We start from the raw sequence: 18,435 nt of genomic DNA on the forward strand, positions 1-18,435 counted from the left end.
AGGACTACAAATACTACCTGTAACCTTGGTCATGTACCTTATTGTTTCATGAGGTGTAATTTTTAGCTACTGGATCATGTACAATTGTTCACCCGAATCATGAATATAATACCAGATCATGTATTTATTCTTTGTGACTTGCATCATGTTTTGCCTAGCTATAGTGCTTTTTGACTACTTACAAATATTATCAGTAACTTGGATCATGTGCCCTATTGGTGCAATGTCCCCAAGACTCTTGAATACAAGCATTGTAGTAGCACAACAACATTTTCATAGCTATTTGACTAACAACCCCTTGCGCAGCTCCTCCTATTCAATGCATGGATTGTGTCTGTGGCATAGGTTGATAGTCCCACTATTTAGATCTATCAATATCTCCTTTCTTAACAACCCAAAACACTCGTGCTACATTCCTCTTCTTAGATGCATAGCTGGCTTGAGCCCCATGAGACAAGTTGGTCCTCAAAAAATCCATGACATCTATTGAATATTTTAAGGTGGCTCCATTTGTCTTGAGTTGTTCATGTGTCAATGTTCTCTTCACAATAGCCCCATCGTGCTTGCCCTTTCCATGTCCAGATCCAAAGAAATTCCATGTCATCTTCAAACCCACCAGCTGTTCAAATCTAGAAACAAAATAGAAAGGTCTTCTAGCCTTGAATTGAGAGGTTGCTCCCTCCAACCAAACCCAATTCCTAGTCAGTTCCAACCCTTGATTTGACAACCACCTATGATGTAGCATTAAGCAATGCTAGACAAAGAGAATGTCGTGCACCTTGTCATCTGAAATGAAAAAATGAAATGTCTTCTTCACCTCAAATCCAATACAGACATATGTTCTGTGGACAAAAATTGTAACCTTGCTAGAGTGCCTGTGCATGGACTGAATCTCATTTTGCTCCTTGAAAGAATAGTTCTCTGCTAAGTGGGTGCTAACTCCACCACCGAAACCACAACATCTTTGGGAAACCTCAGCAGACACTCTTTGAACTGTTCAACCTGCCACCTACAAGTGTAATTGTGCTTGATGAATATTTTGAGTTGAGTCTTCATTAACCATATAAGTTCATTGCAATACATCTCCTTGCCAACAAGGTCTTTCCTTTGCTTCTTTTTCCCCTGCACCATGGTTCCTGTCTCCACATTCTGGAAGACCTTTACCATCACCTTTCTAGAAACAAAATTCATCTCACGTGGGCAATAAGACATTTTATGTGGGCCACATATTTTGCAGTCACCCAAAAGACACCCACGATGGTGGTAGCAGGCTTCAAGAGGTTTGGGGCACAACACAGAATTCCAAAGACCAATGACACCCATGTTAGCATGTTATACAACTTTGCAACCACAGTCCCCTTCACTATTTCCACATACCTTACAGTCATAGTTACAGCATGCTCCATGAATCCCAAAGCTCTAGGTCCTCAATTGGTTGACTGCATCCTTCAAAAAACACATATTGTACATGATAAATGTAGCAGCATCTGTACCTACCCTTCATCTTCCGAACGAAATAGGGCTTCAAGCACTCAAACGAGCATTGTTGAATCTTGATCTCTGGAAATTTTTCCTTGAATCATTGGAAGAACTCAACCTATCCCGGTGCACAAAACAAAGGGAGCACAGTTGGATAGAAATCACTCTATAGATAGAAATTATAGCACATGGGTAGCACATATGTAAAGCACTCCATGGACATAATTCATGCAAAGCACATTACAAGTAGAAAGCAGTGGAAAAGTACTCATAGAGTAGTCAAGAAAAGCCCAAGCGGTCATAAAGCACTGCCAAAGTAGTAACAAGCAGATGCAAAGAACTGCCAAAGCACATGTAAAGGACTTAGCCAGAAAGCTTTTAATATGATGATTATTTTCAAGGACTTCAAAAGCAAATCCCTAGCAGTGAAAAAGCACCACTAAAGCATTGTCAAAGCACTAAAAAGCACATGTAAAGCACTCCTCAAATAGAAAGTTGTGGGCAAGTAGCCACAAATCAATGTTAAAGAACTCATCAAGCAGTCAAGAAAAGGACAAGCACTCATAAAGCACAACCAAAGCAGTAACAAGCACATGCAAAGCACTGCCGAAGCACATGTAAAGCTCTGCCAAAGCACATGTAAAGCACTCTTCAAATAGAAAGCAATGGACAACTTGCCACAAATCATGCAAAGCACATTATAAGTGGAAAGCAGTGGAAAAGCACTCATAAAGCAGTCAAGAAAAGGACCAGCAGTCATAAAGCACTGCCAAAGCAGTAATAAGCACATGCAAAGCACTGCCAAAGCACATGTAAAGCTCTGCCAAAGCACATGTAAATCACTCTTCAAATAGAAAGCAGTGGACAAGCAGCCTGCTGACCCAACATGCGGGAATAACAGAGCAGTGAGCCCCCTTTTTGCTCTACTAAAACAAGACAAACACAGTCTAATTAAAGTGTATAATGAAGCGAAAAAAATTTCAACCACCGTGCTAGTTTAGGATAGTCACAATTTCAACTACTGGGCTGGTTTAGGACAGTCATAATTTCAATCATTGGGCTGGTTTAGGACACGTTTAAGACAGTCAACCATTGAGCTGGTTTAGGACACGTTTAGGACAATCAACCATCGGGCTGGTTTAGGACACGTTTAGGATAGTCTCACAATTTCAACCACCAGGATGGTTTAGGACACTGTTGCAATTTCAACCACCAGGCTAGTTTAGCCTATTGGTCTCAACTTCACATATTAGACAATAACAAGTATTTTGCTTTTCATTTTTGAATTTCACAATTAGAAAAAGACAATATATTGCTTTTGATTTCTGAATTTCACAATTTCAATCACAATTTATGTCAGTAACTGAGCACTTGCTATTTGTCATGAACCATTTGTCTTGAATCAGCACTGGGCTAGTTTAGAACAATCACATTAAGTCCAAGCCATCCCGGTCTAGAAATAGTGTTATATGACCCGAATAGCAAGAAATTAAATTCAACGAATTTAAGTACTAAGAAACACAATAATTTCTACCACCAAGCTGGTCAATAACTAATGTCTGTTCAACCACACTAGTTCAAGACAATCACATAACTCGTGATTGAGCTGAAGCAGCCATGGTTGCATGATGTTCCAACCACCAGGCTGGTTTAGTAAAATAACAATATATTGCTATTCTATTGCGAAATATACTATTGTTGATTTTTGCTCAACCACGCCACTAGGCTGGACAACAACTAATATTTGTTCAACCACACTAGTTCAAGACAATCACATAGCTGGTGATTAAGCTAAACTAGCCCGTGGTTGCATGATGCTCCAACCACTAGTCTAGTTTAGGACAATCACATTTAGTCCAAGCCTAGTTTAAGAAATAAAATAAGTAAACTATCCCAAAGCTCAATCACAAACAACCACCAGGTCGGTTTAGGCACCACTGACCTGCATTGTATCTAGCATGTGTATGATGTGCTTATCAAAAACCTTGTGCCCTACTCGCTTTTTATAGATCTCCTTTCTATTTGGAGAAACTCTCGTATTTGCATGCCAAAACATCATCATTCTAGTAATGACTTATGCACTTAGGTTGTCTCTCCTTTTCTTGCATTCTGTTGAAGCCCACAAACTTCTCGGATCAGGATGGTCGTGCATTGCTTCTCCTCTAGGTTCAACCGCCCTACTAGAGCCACATTGTCCTTCTGATTGACAACATCTTTGACATTGTGTACCCAAGCCATTTCTCCTTTGTTTCAGGGGACACCAACATAGCTAATCTCACCCTCTTTGTAGCTAGTTAATCTAAGTTGTGTACCCCTTTCACTTTCTGTAGGCCATTTCTCAGGTTAGAGAGCATCGCCTCTTATGCGTGCATCTTTTGAGGTGTTGGTAGGGTTGTGCTCTACGAACTTTAGGGTGTAGGGTAAAGCTTGCGAAGACTCAAGACTGGTAATCACTTGAATGGCCTGATCTTGCATGCCTCGAATGCTCCCACCAATCGTGACACCACAACTCGTGTTCTTTGCTCCGATGGCAATGATCGAATGCGTGCATTTGCAACCGCTTCTTGCTGCTACTCTGCAAGGTGTCTTCTTTCTTCTTGTTGTTTCTCCCTTTGTAAATGTTGCAAAAGTGCCTTCCATTGCCGTTTTGATACCGTGCCAATGCTTTCCTCGACCTACACTTTGTTCCTTGTGCCTTGACCCGGCCTTTTAGCTTTCCTATCTCGCAGCCTCTATCTGCTTCTCTTGCAAGCATGGCGAGCTGCATGTTGCCATTGATGCCATAGCCACGAGCAGCCCAGAATAGACCCAGAGAACCTAGCTAGTGAGGCAAGCAAAGAATAGAAGACAACCTACCCAAAAGAAGACAATGGCAAACCAAAGTATGTGCAAGGTCACGTCAAGGTGTGTGCAAGTTGTAGGGCATTTGTAGGGCGAGGGTAGGTTGCAAGTACTTAATCTTCCAAGATTTGATGTGGGCAGGAGGTCTAAAAATTCAAAATTCACAAAAGTAGCAAAATTTTCAACCATCGATTTTCCCCCCTCCGTCGATACACGTCAGCAGAATTCGATATCCCAAACAAGTGCAATGTGGCCTAAAATGCTTCAAAACACAAATAGGCCAAAGGGCACGCTATCAGGTTTGATGATGTGTATTACGAAATGCAATAACCTTTGGCATGCTCATGAGCCATATAGCAAGCAAGTGCATGGGAAAAGAAACAATTCAAAATTGTATATAGTGTTGGATTTATTAAAAGATCTTTGCACATGCACAAATTGCACTTTTTCAACTTCTTCCATTTTGTTAAGTTTGGATGAACTTGAAAAAATGAGTTTCCTCTTGATACTCTCCAACACAATAGCAAACTGTTGTGAAGGAGAGATCCTCATATCGACTGGCATCTCAAGTTCTTGATGGAGACACCCCTCTGTATCCAAGTAACCAATACCAACCCCCAATCCAAAGTGCTCTCATCACTAATTCAAGTTTGGAATGTGTACTACAACTTGAAGACAAAGTTTGCCGAATTCCGTTGGGTAATGCATAAGTTATGGGTTATGCAAGATACCTATATACAAAAAAGTCCCTGAACCTCACCAAAAATGGCTACATCTAAGGAAACAATGACCCCAAATCCTAGGGAGATGTACTCTTTATGAGTTGATGGGACCCTCTATAGGCCTTGTTAGTTGAGTATTAGTTCTTAATGCGTTTTCCTAATCCACTCCTTATGAGGCCCTTTTTGAGTCCAAAATTCCACTAATGAGTACGTGCAATATCCCCCCAAAACAACTCTGAGTCCTAAAACTCTTTATATTTAAAGGAGTCTTATAATTTATAAAATTTAAATAGAATTTATAACTATTTGATGAATAAATTATGCGATGACTTGTTTTCCATGAATGTTATTTATGCAATGTCAATAATCGATTTTATAATATGCAAAATGCTTTCCATACCCTTTGTGGTAGATCAAAATCAAGGGTCACTCTTAGCAGTTATGGATGAGTGTCCACTTTTCAACAAGGGCAAGTCATCCAATTTCACGATGGTTATTAAGTGTCCACCACTTTGAAATTCTATCGTTAACAATTATGGCATTGAGAGTCTTATGTACCATATAGACCAAGAACTATTTTGCTCTTTATCCCCTCACCCAACGGCACCTTAGCCAAATCCTTTTTGTTCACCTTTCCATACTCTCTCTCTCTCTCTCTCTCTCCTAGCATCCTATCGTTCTCTGTGTCATCAGTTGTTTACCCATCTCTCTTTCTCCTACCCCTTTCTCAAGGAACCAAAGTTTCTCACATACTAGATGCTATAGCCACCCTTATTGCCAACAACTGATCAATTCTATTTTTTGAAGATATGGAATTACAAAATCCCTAATTCAAATAAAATTCTTTCTATTAATTCAACCCCCTACTATCAATTCCTTTTGTGCAATGCACATGCTATCTTACATATTGCTTAGTTAACTCCCTAGGCTTGAATATCAATATCATGAACTAATGAAGAACATTCCAGGAGTGTGACAATGTTTTCAGTGTGGAATGGCTTATTTGGATATTTCTAGGATGGACCATGGTAAGGAGTTACAATATTGGCATGCATGAGATTTGGGCAATTTGAGGCTATGAAAGGGTTGCAATGTTTCATTGTGTGGTATAATAAGTTTGGCTTATTTTGCGGTCTATGGAAGGGTTTTCATATTCTAGTTTATACAAAAAAGGTAGTTTTCCCTCTATTGCTTGTTCATCCATTTTCATAAACAACATTAAATGAATCTCATCAATGAATGTTAGTCAAATTTTTGAGATCCACCATGGACTAAAGTTCCAACAGAATAAACGAATGCAGTGGGAATAAAAATAATTCAACCATTCAATTAAGATCAAGATCATGACTTGGAACTCACCATCCATATAAATAAAAGGCATAAATGGCATGTTGTTGCCGCTATGTTAAGAATATCAACCCCAAATTATGACTAAAAGGTGAGTTTACCAAGGAAAAATAAAATCACATAGAAGATACCTTTATTCAATTGAGTAAAACATGAATTCACTTATTTTAAAATCATTTTGAGTTAAAAGGCTTGAGCTTATGTTGTACTAAATTTCATTTTGTAAAGGAGCCATTGAATATACACATAAGATTACGTCCGCAAAGGGAGGCCATTTATATTTATGTCGGCATCTTGGACTAAGGCTAAAAAAGTTCATATACCCAAGGATAACTCATTTTGAGATGTGTTCCATCACTTGGGACCATGATGAACCAATCTTGAGCATTTACAATTTGAAAATAGAAAATAATATAATAGACCATTAAAGGCTACCTCGCTAGCAATACCATATGCATGGCATATCTAGATGAACTAAATAACTAATATTTAATTGGGTAAGGATAGACTAAGTATGGACCTTTAAGACAAACTTGATGTGGGTTCCACCATCCACTATTGAGTGATTATGGACCATGGTATCTAACATATGTTCATTCACTAAAGAATTATGTAAGGATAGTAAAAGCTAAAAACATTAAGGCCTTGTAAAAGCTCTTTAAACAATAAAAGGGACCATGACTTTGATCTACCATCCATTATGGAGTAATTGCTTTAAGGGCTAGTGAGAGGAGGCATTGATGCATATTAGTATCTAGAATGCTCAAAAAAAAGAGTAAATTATGAAAAGGTTTGCATGTACAAATACTAAGGCAAAAGGGATATTTGTGGCTCAAAGATTTGAGCTCAATGAGAAAGATAGAGAGCAACATGAAGAAGAACACAAAGCATGAAGGACTTAGATTTGGAGTACACTCATGAAAGACCAAGGTTTAATGTAAGCTAATTCCAAAAAATTTATTTTGGTGTGATAAATTCGTTTTCCTAGTTATTACATGCCAAAAATCCCGGATGGTTTTTAAACAATTTCCATACGTGGCTTTTATGCCTTCACTAACTTTGAGCTAGCAAGCTAGCAAGCAAGCCATGGATGAACGTTTCGATGTAAGAAAAGCAAAAAGAAAGAGAGTCCTGTGCATCCAGGCCCCGTCCGCCCAAAAAAAAACACTTTGCACTCGATGGGGACTCTTCTCCAAGGATGAGGAACTGGGGCGATAGGACAGCGAGTTGCACGGCGTGGGGACTAGCTCTCTTTTACGTCTTTCATCCAAATGAACTACTAGTAGCGACGATGCATGTTCGTTTCGCGTGCCCGGAACAAACGGGCCGCATCTTATCATATCTCAGATCCTGAGTCCCGCGCCCCCCCCCCGTGAACATCCGCATAATAACGTTTTCTCAGCACCACCCAGGATAAGCATGAAGACAGTTCGATCGTTTCTACATATCTTGTTTGTCGAAAAGGAAAACAGGAAGCATAACCCACGATAAGCATCAAGACAGTTTGATCGTTTGTAAATATTAGTCGAAAGGGAGACCAGGAAGCAGAAAATGAAGGTCGTGTACAAGTAAGATCGACAGACATGCATGTGAAACGACTGTTACAAGTCATGTTACTAAAAATTGAGACGATAGACGGATAGATTCGTCTCCCATATCGACGATGGGAGCGATCGGTTACTTCCCCAATACATACTCGTATTTTTCCAAGGTATACAATATGCGGCAGCCCCCCTGCAGGGTCTTTTGCTGTCTTTTCTATACACAACAGAGTGAACAGTCGAAATCTACCTTTTGCCTCCCGCCTCACCTTGCTAACGGTTCATCACGTGCTTTTCCATTGGTATCGTCGTCAGAAGATCTAATACTGAGCCTAGCAGAGCTTCCAATCCAAAGGCACCAACTTATGGACAAAATTCAAATCTTCACAACCATCCATTCATAGCTTGTCCCAACGGACAACCCGAAAGTATCGAAGAGCTTGGAGAAGGCTTCTCAGGTCTGAAGTTTCGAACGGATCATACGGCCACAAGCAGGCAGCCTGCCAGCCTATTCACTCTCCGGGATATGCTCCAACGAAGGTCTCCAGGAAGCAGTGGGACTCGACAATCCAGCGTTTTGATTTGTAGCTGCGCTCTTTGGGGACAACAAAGGAGCAATGATTCTCTCTACCAAGGCATCCGTCTGGTGATTGTTTGTAGCCATCAACTCAGTCAACTGCTTTTTGGAAATGACCAGCTTCAGGCGAATGACGCCATCCTGCTCGGTCGGCAGGAGCTTCATTCCGGGATGGCCATCGCTTAAACTTCTGGCTGTTGCGAGGCTGCGGGGGCTTGCAACATCCTGCGCTGATTGACGCTGATCATCATCCAAAAACCTGACCTTCTTCACTTTTGTCTCTGTTCCTTGGACAGGTTTGTGTTGAGTGCGCAACCCTCCGAGCTTTTCAGGGGATCCCAACTCGCAGGATCCAAGAGGTTTTTGTGGTTCCTCTTTCGGTGTCCAAGGCCTGAGATAGTAGATCTCGGTGAATTTGAGTTCCGTTTCAGGAGGTAATGGCAGTTTTACGGTGCTGTAGTGAAACACTCCAAACCCTTCAAATCCATACATCAAATCCCTCACGTAGACAGGTCCTGGGTACTCAAAAAGTTGCCCATCAGTCACCCTGACTACCTTGACACTCTCTTCCTCCCCTGCGTCATGAACGGATCCGCCGGCTAAGCAAGCCTGGCAGTTCCCCATTGTATGTGTGATGATAACTAAAGGACCACTCTCGAATCGGCGAGCGAGGGAGGAAAGACTAGGTAGTATATTTGGAGGACTGTGAAGGAGAGGACATCTGCGAATGATGGTTGCTGGGAGAAATGATGAGGCTTTTGTGAAGAGTACAGGAGGTGGAGGGAAGAGGGGGAGGGGGGAGGCAGTGCATGGCGGGAAGTACAGGGAGAGCGGAGGAGGAGGGAGAGAGGCAAAGAAGGTGCAAGGTGGGAAATGGTGGAGAAGGGGGGGGGGGTATTTATGGTGGAAAGGGAGGGAGGAGCTGGGAATATTGCAAGATGAAGGAGTCGAAGAGTGGAGAAGGGGAGTGGGATGGAGGTTGCAGCAGAAAGCTGGGAGAGGGGGGGGGGGCTGTAGAGAATGTGGGGAGCGATGTGATGGGTGCTCGAGCAGAGCACGCAACTGGGGAGGGGATGGAGAGCGGAAGCCCAAAAGCAACAACGAAGCCAGCAAGCAAACAGAAGAAAGGTGATGTATCTCCGGAGGATGGTGGTGAATCCACTAAAAGAAGGAAAGAAGAAACAACGTACTGACTTTGGTGAATATATTATGGATTTCTTCTCAGTCATCGTTGCGCTAGCAACCTCGTCAGTGGTCACCTTAATTTATATTTTGCACGTATATATATTAGCTATTTTATTTTAGCCCGTCATCTCCCCGTCAGCACCACGCATCTTTGCCCTTCCCCCTCTCGGTATCCATATGCATTTCCTTTTATCTTTCATTCCGTATCGTTATGCTTCTTCCATTATGCTTTCTATCAGTATCGTCTTGTTGTATCCATTCACCACTATCGTCTTGCTTATCCATTCACCACTATTCCATTCTTCCTCAATTTTCACACCCACAGCATTTTTCTTCACACTCAAAAACAATGTCCACACAAAATTATTTTTTTCCCTTTTTCCTTATTGTTAATAAAATTTCCTTCCGTTGCCAGTTTAAAAAACCATACACAAAAACCTTCAAGTTCGAGATGTTAAATGTTTTTATCGAAATTCTGCAAGGCTTAAGCATAGATACCTCATAGAAATAACAACGAATACCTTAAATTTTGTACATTTTAAAACCTTTTATTTTTGAATTTGAGGGTCTCTTTCCAAAATTTTCCATTCACCTCACATTAAATCTCGGCTTTTCATGAAATGGCTTTGGGTTGCCTCTCTTTTTCTTTTTCCTTTTCTTTTTAACTTAGCTAACTCCTATTAATAAGGAGGTACTACCTTGATTCTTACATTGCTACTCATCTAAGTTGGCTCCTCTCTCTCTATCTCTCTTTTAAGGTACAAGGGTACTCAAAGAAAGGCTTCTAAGTTGGCTCCTCTCTATATCTCTTTTAAGGTACAAGGGATACATCTCAACCGAAAGGTCACGATTCAAAATGGATGCACAAAGATGAGATGTTTTAACTTCTTTCTGTGAAATGCCCTTATACACCTAGACAAGGAGGATGTACTTGTATCACCTTTTATAGAGCCTATGTCGAATCCAATGTATGGAATTCTTTTGGTGTAGTCAAACATGGCTCTTGTGGTTGTTGTTATAATGTCTCCCAAACCTATGAATCTAAAGAATAGATTCACTGTTACTCATCATTGTATTGGCAAGTTTGTATGTTTGGCTCGAGTCTCACACTTATCTGGTCCCATCATCACGCATCCCATGCTTTCACAACTAATTACAATCCACCCCCATGATGGGGCTGTAGGTACTTATACAAAACGCAACCTTCTATAATCAAGGATGACGCAATCCCTCACCATACTAAGCATGTCCACGGGCGGCATCGACCCTCGTTGCCTCATGTTAGACAGAACAAGACAAATCTTAAAAAGGAACCAATCAGCAAAATAGTGTCCCCATGTGGGCAAGGTGGTCAACCATCCCTATACCCACACACTCAAAACTCCATGAGAATGTGCTTGTCATCATCTCCCAGGGTTAGATGCTAACAGGCCCATCATAGCTCATACAAATTCACTACCAACTCAACACTCAACAAGGACAGAATGCTCATTATGCCATGTTATTTTTTACAATCACACTTGGGGTCCATGTGAAGCCCATCGAGAAGGACAGGGACAAAACCTCATCATGCCATGTCATTTGAACGAGCACCTTGGGGTCAATGTCTTCAACTCAAGCCCATGAACAACATTCCTCATCATCCCATTTGATACTGAACAACACCTTGCATATGAAAGAAGATAAGGCCTTCTTGTCATGGCCTTCTTTTATGATGGCGATACTCTTTGGTGAGGCATATTGTGGATTATCCAAAGCGTTGATGATTAGGTGCCAACTTAAGAGAACAGCGACTTAATCGTGATCGTGCCAGGTCATGTTGGCGGACTTAACAAGAGATTAGGCAGGGAGTAATTTGAGGATTGGGTGTACCAAACCACGTTTGGCCAACTGAGCGCGGGTAGCGTAATCCAAGGCGTGAGTTAAGGGGTTGGGTAAAGCAACGTGGCATATAGTGACAGCTGGCAGCCACAGGAGACAAACACGTCATTGCCGGGCCACGTGTGCACTTACAAAGTCATGGGACCGGAGCCACGTGTCTGACATGTCAGCAGACAAAGTCGTATTGGCGGCCGCCGGCCGTAGATTTCTTGTACAGAAGTAGCCGACGTGGCACCGTCATTCCCGCCCGACATAAGTACCTTCTTGACAAGCTTTTTTCACCGAACTCTTTTCCGCCAACCTTCCTGGCCCGGCTCGTCTGTCGATGCCGGCTTTTCGTATATCATCCACCGGTGACCGCACCTCTTTTAACGTCCAAGTTCCATCGCCTTTATTTTACAAACTTCTCTCCTGAAAACGAACTCCCCCCCTTCTTTCGGCCCGCCCAGATCGAGGAAACGGCGTCCTTCCCTATCGTGATTCCGCCCTTCGATGCGACACAATTTGACATATAATCCGCGCTCATTTTATTCCCACTTGTTTTGCAAGTCCACTCTTTTGGAATTCAGCTCCCCTTTAGTTAATCTAGAGGTCCCTGAGACGTTCTGTTCTGTTCAGGGTTGCAACTTACGAGTCACGTTTCCTTTTGCATTTGATGGGATCATCGGATGTGCTTGTTAAGATTGGCTCAATCTCGATTTGGCTCAATCTCGATCTGCGCGGCTACGCCCTTTCCCGGTGACGAATTGACAAGCGAAGGGCGTTAGCCAATTGGCAAGCGTCGCCCTATTTTGCCTTGTAGAACGAGAGACATTGAAGTTCGGGTGCACGATGAAGCTATTGCGCGCCATTCGGTCAGAATCCAGATGCACTGTCGATAAAGTGGGCACTGGGCAATGAAAATTTCGTAACACCAACCCTTTTTGTTTTAAGCACTTAGAATTGGACTAGGTACGGCCATGATCTGGTTGATCAAAATAAAACATTGTTTAACGACGCATCTCCATGATCATCCGCAGACGTTGATTGGGACACCAAAAGGTAAAGACTAGAATTCAACGGAACGTGCCTGGGATTCCGTTATTTCTAGATGTCTGTATCAATCGTAGAAAATATAACAAAGACCGGCAGGTAAAATTCTTCCGAGCATGTGAAGAAAGAAATCTGGCTGGGACTAATTCTATGACGGCGACGGTTGCTGCAAGGAGGGTATGACACGGACCGGGTTTGATCTGGAAAGGAATCCAATCTTCCGAACTCAAATGCTGTTTTGCGTCTCCGAAATTAATGATGGGGGTTTCCCATATTTCCCTAGTCCCCATATTCCGTTGAGTGTCTTCTACTTTCCATTGCATTGCCGTAAACTGCAAAGAGTCCAAAACTCCGCGTGCTTTTGAAAATGAAAAAGTGGAACCATTGGATGATTAAAGGTGTATAGGAATTGGAACCGCAACTGCTGCGCACCGGCAAACGCTGCCTTTCTACGTGCTGTAGACTCGATATTGTCCAAGTTCAGTTCGAGCACTGATGAGAAGTGTTAAGATTCCCTAATGCGATGCTGAAGTGGAAGTTTCGACTCAAGAAAGAGTGTCAAGAGTGCCAAAGTTGCACGTTTACGCTAGCACAAAGCTGCAGCTGGTAGTATTTTGCTCCACTGTGCTGTATTAATCAAAATGTATTAACGTGCGATCACACGTTCACAGCGAGTAGAGCGCATTTCGATGATTGCACTCGGGTGCATGTGACCACCTCGTAGATTTCGGGTCAACTAAACGTTGGTCTTGCCCCATGTGCATGAAAAAAAAGATTATTTGCTTTTCAAATCTCGAATTCCTTAGCTCTTTCGATTCTTTAAGTTTCCATCCACTAGACATCTTGCCTAGTTGTTACTACTCTCCAGTGCAACTTGACATATGTCGTCACCATCTCGACCTTGACGCTTATGGAAGTCACAAAGGGTCGAGACCCTCCCTGCATTCACCGCGTTTGCCAAAGTCTTTTAGCAAACTGTTGTAAATTTCAAAATACACACATCAAACACAAGGTTGAGACCATGGTAACATTTCAAAATACACACATCAAACACAAGGTTGAGACCATGGTAACAATATTCGATATACAAGTTAATACTAATCTCTCTCTCTCTCTCTCTCTCTCTCTCTCTCTCTCTCTCTCTCTCTCTTCTCCCCCCATCTTGCACCCCACCCCATGTATACTACTTGCCCAATTCTTGGTTTCCTCACCTAAACATCCCCCATGCCTCTTTAGCTTTCCCTTTTCACCCACTCCCCATTCACTTGCATGCGCCTGCCCATTTGACCACTTTTCACCTCCCCACTACCGCCCATCTCAAACTCCGTTCACCACCACCTTACCTCATTTTTCAAATCTCTTCATTGATCCTCCTGCCAAAAGCTCCTTTATGACCATCTTTCCTCTTCCATCATTGTTGCCCCCCTTCTTTATGGCTCTAATGTCCCACTTCTCCTCATTGTAGCCCCTAGCTTCCAATAACTTTCACCTCCTTACTAGATGGATCCTTCTCTTGCCTACGAAACTTAAAGATCTTTGCATTTTGGAAAGGAACACGATGTTCTATCCACAATCATTAGAGGGCAGCCCAACACATTCTCATGCTCATGCTGATGCCTAAACTTCCCCCTTGACATGTTGTAACTGAAACCAACTAACCATGAATTGGTTCAATATTCATGAGAGCTCCCAACGAAGTTAATATCATGCAACATATCTTCTATTTCAAAAAACAATATAATTGTTCCGCAAGCCTTTTAATAAAAGATTCCTTTGACCTATTTACCAAAAAATAATATGATCTTCTTGGCGTATGCTATCATTCATAGGCCACAACATTCATGCATGGATAACTCAACTCAAAAAAAGATGATCTAGAAACTTGGTTACCATTCACATTTCAAATTATAGAAATGAGCTTGATTTGTAGACATAGTTCAAGTTTCAATATGCATGCACCCTAATAAATTTTGTGAGATATTTGCCGAGATAGTCATAACTAAGTTTTCACTTCATAAGACCCAGCAATTAGCTTATATGATTGTGATATCTATCTAAAGTTAAGACTCCAGTTAAACTCACAACTTTGTGTGAACAAAACCTTAATTTTTTGTAGTTAAAAATGTTTAGTCCATTATAAGCTTAGAAAACACCTATTTTAGAGTGCATGCATCACTTTACCTGTTTAGTAAGTGCACTTCCTATGATTAGACTAGACACCCATTTTTAAAAATAGCCATATACTACCAAATTGAGTTAAATTTTGCTATAACAAATTAAGCAATTCTTTATCAATATCAACTCTTATTACCTATTTTCCTCTAAACTATCCCAGAGGAACATTTATGAAGTACATTATGAAATTGAAATCTCAATAAAATGTGAAACTCACCGAGCGTGTGGGGGTGTGTGTGTGTGTGTGTGTGTGTGTGTGTGTGTGTGTAGATTTCAATATCCCATCATATCATGGACCATATAATCAATTCAAAATATAATTGCCACTCATAAACTAAAGAAAGAAATAGTTTAAAGAGATCGTATAAATGAATTCAAAAAGTTATCAAAAGGAAATCAAAAAATCATATTATCAATATTTAACATGAACAAGATTGTAATATAAGACCAAGCAACCATCTTAAATGCCAATTATTCAAGGAGTAAAGAACTTTACCTACCAATCATGAACCAGATAAAAATCATAGTTAGCACAACATGATTACTATGTGGGTGATAGGTATGCAAGCATTCCTCACATGCTTGTTATTGATGTCACAAATATTTACTATTAAGCACCTAAGGCTACAAAGTTTTTTTTAATTTTTTGCACCGCTCAAGCAAGTAATCCTAGAAATTCCCTTTAACAAGTCCTTTAATCCTAAATACATATGTTTTTTCCAAGGGTCCATCATAAGGTCAATGGCTAACAATATAGAGACACATTTATACATATAACCAATATGGAATAGTTAACGAAATCATATAAAGAGTTACAAAAAATGCACCTTAAACATTGAAGTTGCTGTAAGTTTTTCTATAACTCGTCAACACAATGGCCACAAGATTATCTCGACAAATGTACATTAAATTAGCTATGGTAGCAAGAAGCAAGGCATGTTGACTAATGGAGTATTGATGGACAATATCCAATGGATCCTTTGATAGGTGCTACTCCTATGTTTGAAAATGTGTCAAGTTTGATTTAATATGTAGGAGATGATGTTCAAGGATTACTTGGCTATTGCAAACGCATTGGTCATACTTCTAATGCTGAATCCCAATCTACCAAGGTTCACTTGTAAGGATGGAAGAAGAAATTTAAAACCTCAAATATATGCATAATCTCCATGAATAGCTAACCCAAGCATAAATAGAAAGTTTAACTCTTAAGAAAAATCTTGATAATTGATATCAAAAAATATTTTGATGCAAAAGAAAGGTAAGAAGAAATTACAAGATCAATTGATGATAAGACAAAATTATTGGGAAGAGACTTGGTCCCTCCAACAACTTCTTCATACATTGTTTAAGAAATTGGAGAGAATAAAAGGAAACCCTCTCAATTGCAAGAATAGGATCAAGGCTGTGCAACCAATCAAGAGCTTGGCACATGGTGGTATAGCCGCTATGCAAGCTACATGGTATAGTAACATATCTTTCATTAATTTTGGACCAGCCCACTCTCCAAAGAGTACTTTGGATAAAAATTCAGAAAAAAAATCACTCTTCAAAACAAAAGTTTAAACAAAAAAGTAAGTTAATTTTGTAAGTTCTTTAAAGCAAAAAATAAATAAATTTATGAAATTTAATGTAACTTCTTATACAAAACATCATATCCTCCTCATCCATGCATCATGAGGCACCTAATGTAGTTGAAAATAATTATGAATGTCCATTAGTAGACATTTAATATCATTGAAAAGATCATGAGATAAATAATAATTAGAAAGATCATGAAACATAAAATAAACAAGATATCTAAAGTAAAAATTAAAATTTTATCATGACACACTTGCATTTAATGTGATAAAACTTTCTATACTTAAAAAAATGCTTCATGAGAATTAATTACGTGCATTGGCATCATTTATTACAATGCAAAAGAAACATCATGAAACATTCATATAATCTTAAAAAATTACATGGATTAGTAAACATCATGTGGCATGCTCCTCATGCATTTGGACATTTAATACAACTAAAAACATCATGACATATGTCATATAATTGAAGAAGATAAAAATAAAGAAACACTAGGAAAACATGAACTATATTTGTATTTACATGGAATTTGTTTTTGTTTGAAGAAAATTTGGCTTTGGATTAAGGTTGGCCATTGGCTACATGCTCCATAATGGTAAATTTATTTATGTAGAATGTGCACTAGACTCTTGTGGGGATCCTATATGGAGGCTATGATGCTTTAGGCATAGATAGAATCTGTACAGTTTCCTCTAGAGGCTAAAAAACAATTTCCTCTGAACGCTATGATGCCGTGGGCATACATTGAATCTCTCTTTACTCTAAGGGTTGTGATGGTTTGAAGTGTACACTAAATCTCTACATCCTCTAGAGGCTGTGATGCTTTGGGTGAACACTGGGTGTCATCTTCTTGAATTGCGAGCTCCTCCCCAATGGTAGCAATCAGGTCTTGAATGGTCTAAGCCATAAATGTGTGTAGATCCATCTCTATATAGTATGCTTTCATTGAGGGATCTGGGTTTTGTTCAAAATTTTAATTGGGGAGCAACATAAAGTTGTAGCACACTCTCCACCCACAACTATGCCATCCTTTTACTCCACTACTTTGCATTTTTAATGTTATTACATCTAGCGAGTCACCTTTGTACTACATGCCCCTATAGCAAATATCAACTTTGATGTCGACCTGCCCATCATAATGTATAAGAAAAGTGAATATGTGCTTTACATAGGATACATAACATCTAAATAATAAAACTAAGCTTGCATAGTCTTGATATATGTCCCTTGCTATCATAAAGCTTCTGATCACCTCTATCCTTTTTTGCTTTCCCCTAAATATGCCATTGAATGACATAGCACTACATTTGAAACTACAGGTTTCTTTCCATCCAACAAAGCCTTGAAATTTTTTTCTAGCAAAGGCTTTATCTAATGTCTTGATATTGGTGAATACCCTGGCTTTTCACACACGCGTAGCATTTACCATAGAAGGCTTTTGGCCCCAAATGTATCATAGTTCATCATCTGTGAGACTGTCTCATTGAGATAGTGGGAACCCAAATGTACTAGAAAAGTCCTTGTTTCCAAGGGTTGGTACAAGTTTCATTGATAAATAGCTTTCCATTAGAAAGGCTAGGAAGGGTTGGATTATGTGATTGTCTATAACATTTGAGCCACCACGGGCATCGCCTAGTGTGATGACCCCTACCCTGTGGTGGTGGGAACCTAGAAGTACCAAAATATTCTTTGTTCCCAAGGGTTGGGATAAGTTTCTTTCATATATCATTGTCCATAGAAAATGATAGGAAAGATTGGATTGGGTGTTTGTCTAAAACAATTGAACCATCATGGGCACTGAATTGAAAAGGGTTGGGTTGAGATTCTTCCATAGATCATTGTCCATCAAAAACACTGGGAATGGTTGGATTTTATGGTTGTCAAAAACATTTGAACCACCACATGTATTTCCTAGTGTGAGGGCTCATACCTTGTGCTCATGGAAACTCGAAAGTACTGGAAAATGCTTTGTTCCCAAGGGTTGGGATGAGTTATGTTGATTGATCGTTGTCCCATCAAAAAGGCTAGGAAGGGTTGGATTGTGTGGTTGTCTAAAACATTTGAACCACCA

The 18,435-nt window shown here is 40.2% G+C and overlaps 1 protein-coding gene across 1 annotated transcript; it reads right to left on the reverse strand.

The window, feature by feature from the left end:
- Positions 1–7,992: 7,992 nt before the first annotated feature.
- LOC147897714 (uncharacterized) lies at positions 7,993–9,425 on the reverse strand. The gene has a single exon (XM_087380496.1). It carries the CDS (start codon positions 9,129–9,131, stop codon positions 8,439–8,441), a length of 693 nt encoding a protein of 230 aa, XP_087236622.1. The 5' UTR covers positions 9,132–9,425; the 3' UTR covers positions 7,993–8,438.
- Positions 9,426–18,435: the final 9,010 nt, after the last annotated feature.

The sequence above is a fragment of the Dipteris shenzhenensis genome, chromosome 10 (assembly GCF_047967505.1).
Source record: "Dipteris shenzhenensis isolate YYH24624 ecotype China chromosome 10, Dip_SZ_1.0, whole genome shotgun sequence".
Classification (NCBI taxonomy): Eukaryota; Viridiplantae; Streptophyta; class Polypodiopsida; order Gleicheniales; family Dipteridaceae; genus Dipteris; species Dipteris shenzhenensis.

Excerpts from the sequence above, each read along its gene's own strand:
- LOC147897714 (XM_087380496.1), bottom strand. The coding sequence starts at position 9,131 with ATGGGGAACTGCCAGGCTTGCTTAGCCGGCGGATCCGTTCATGACGCA.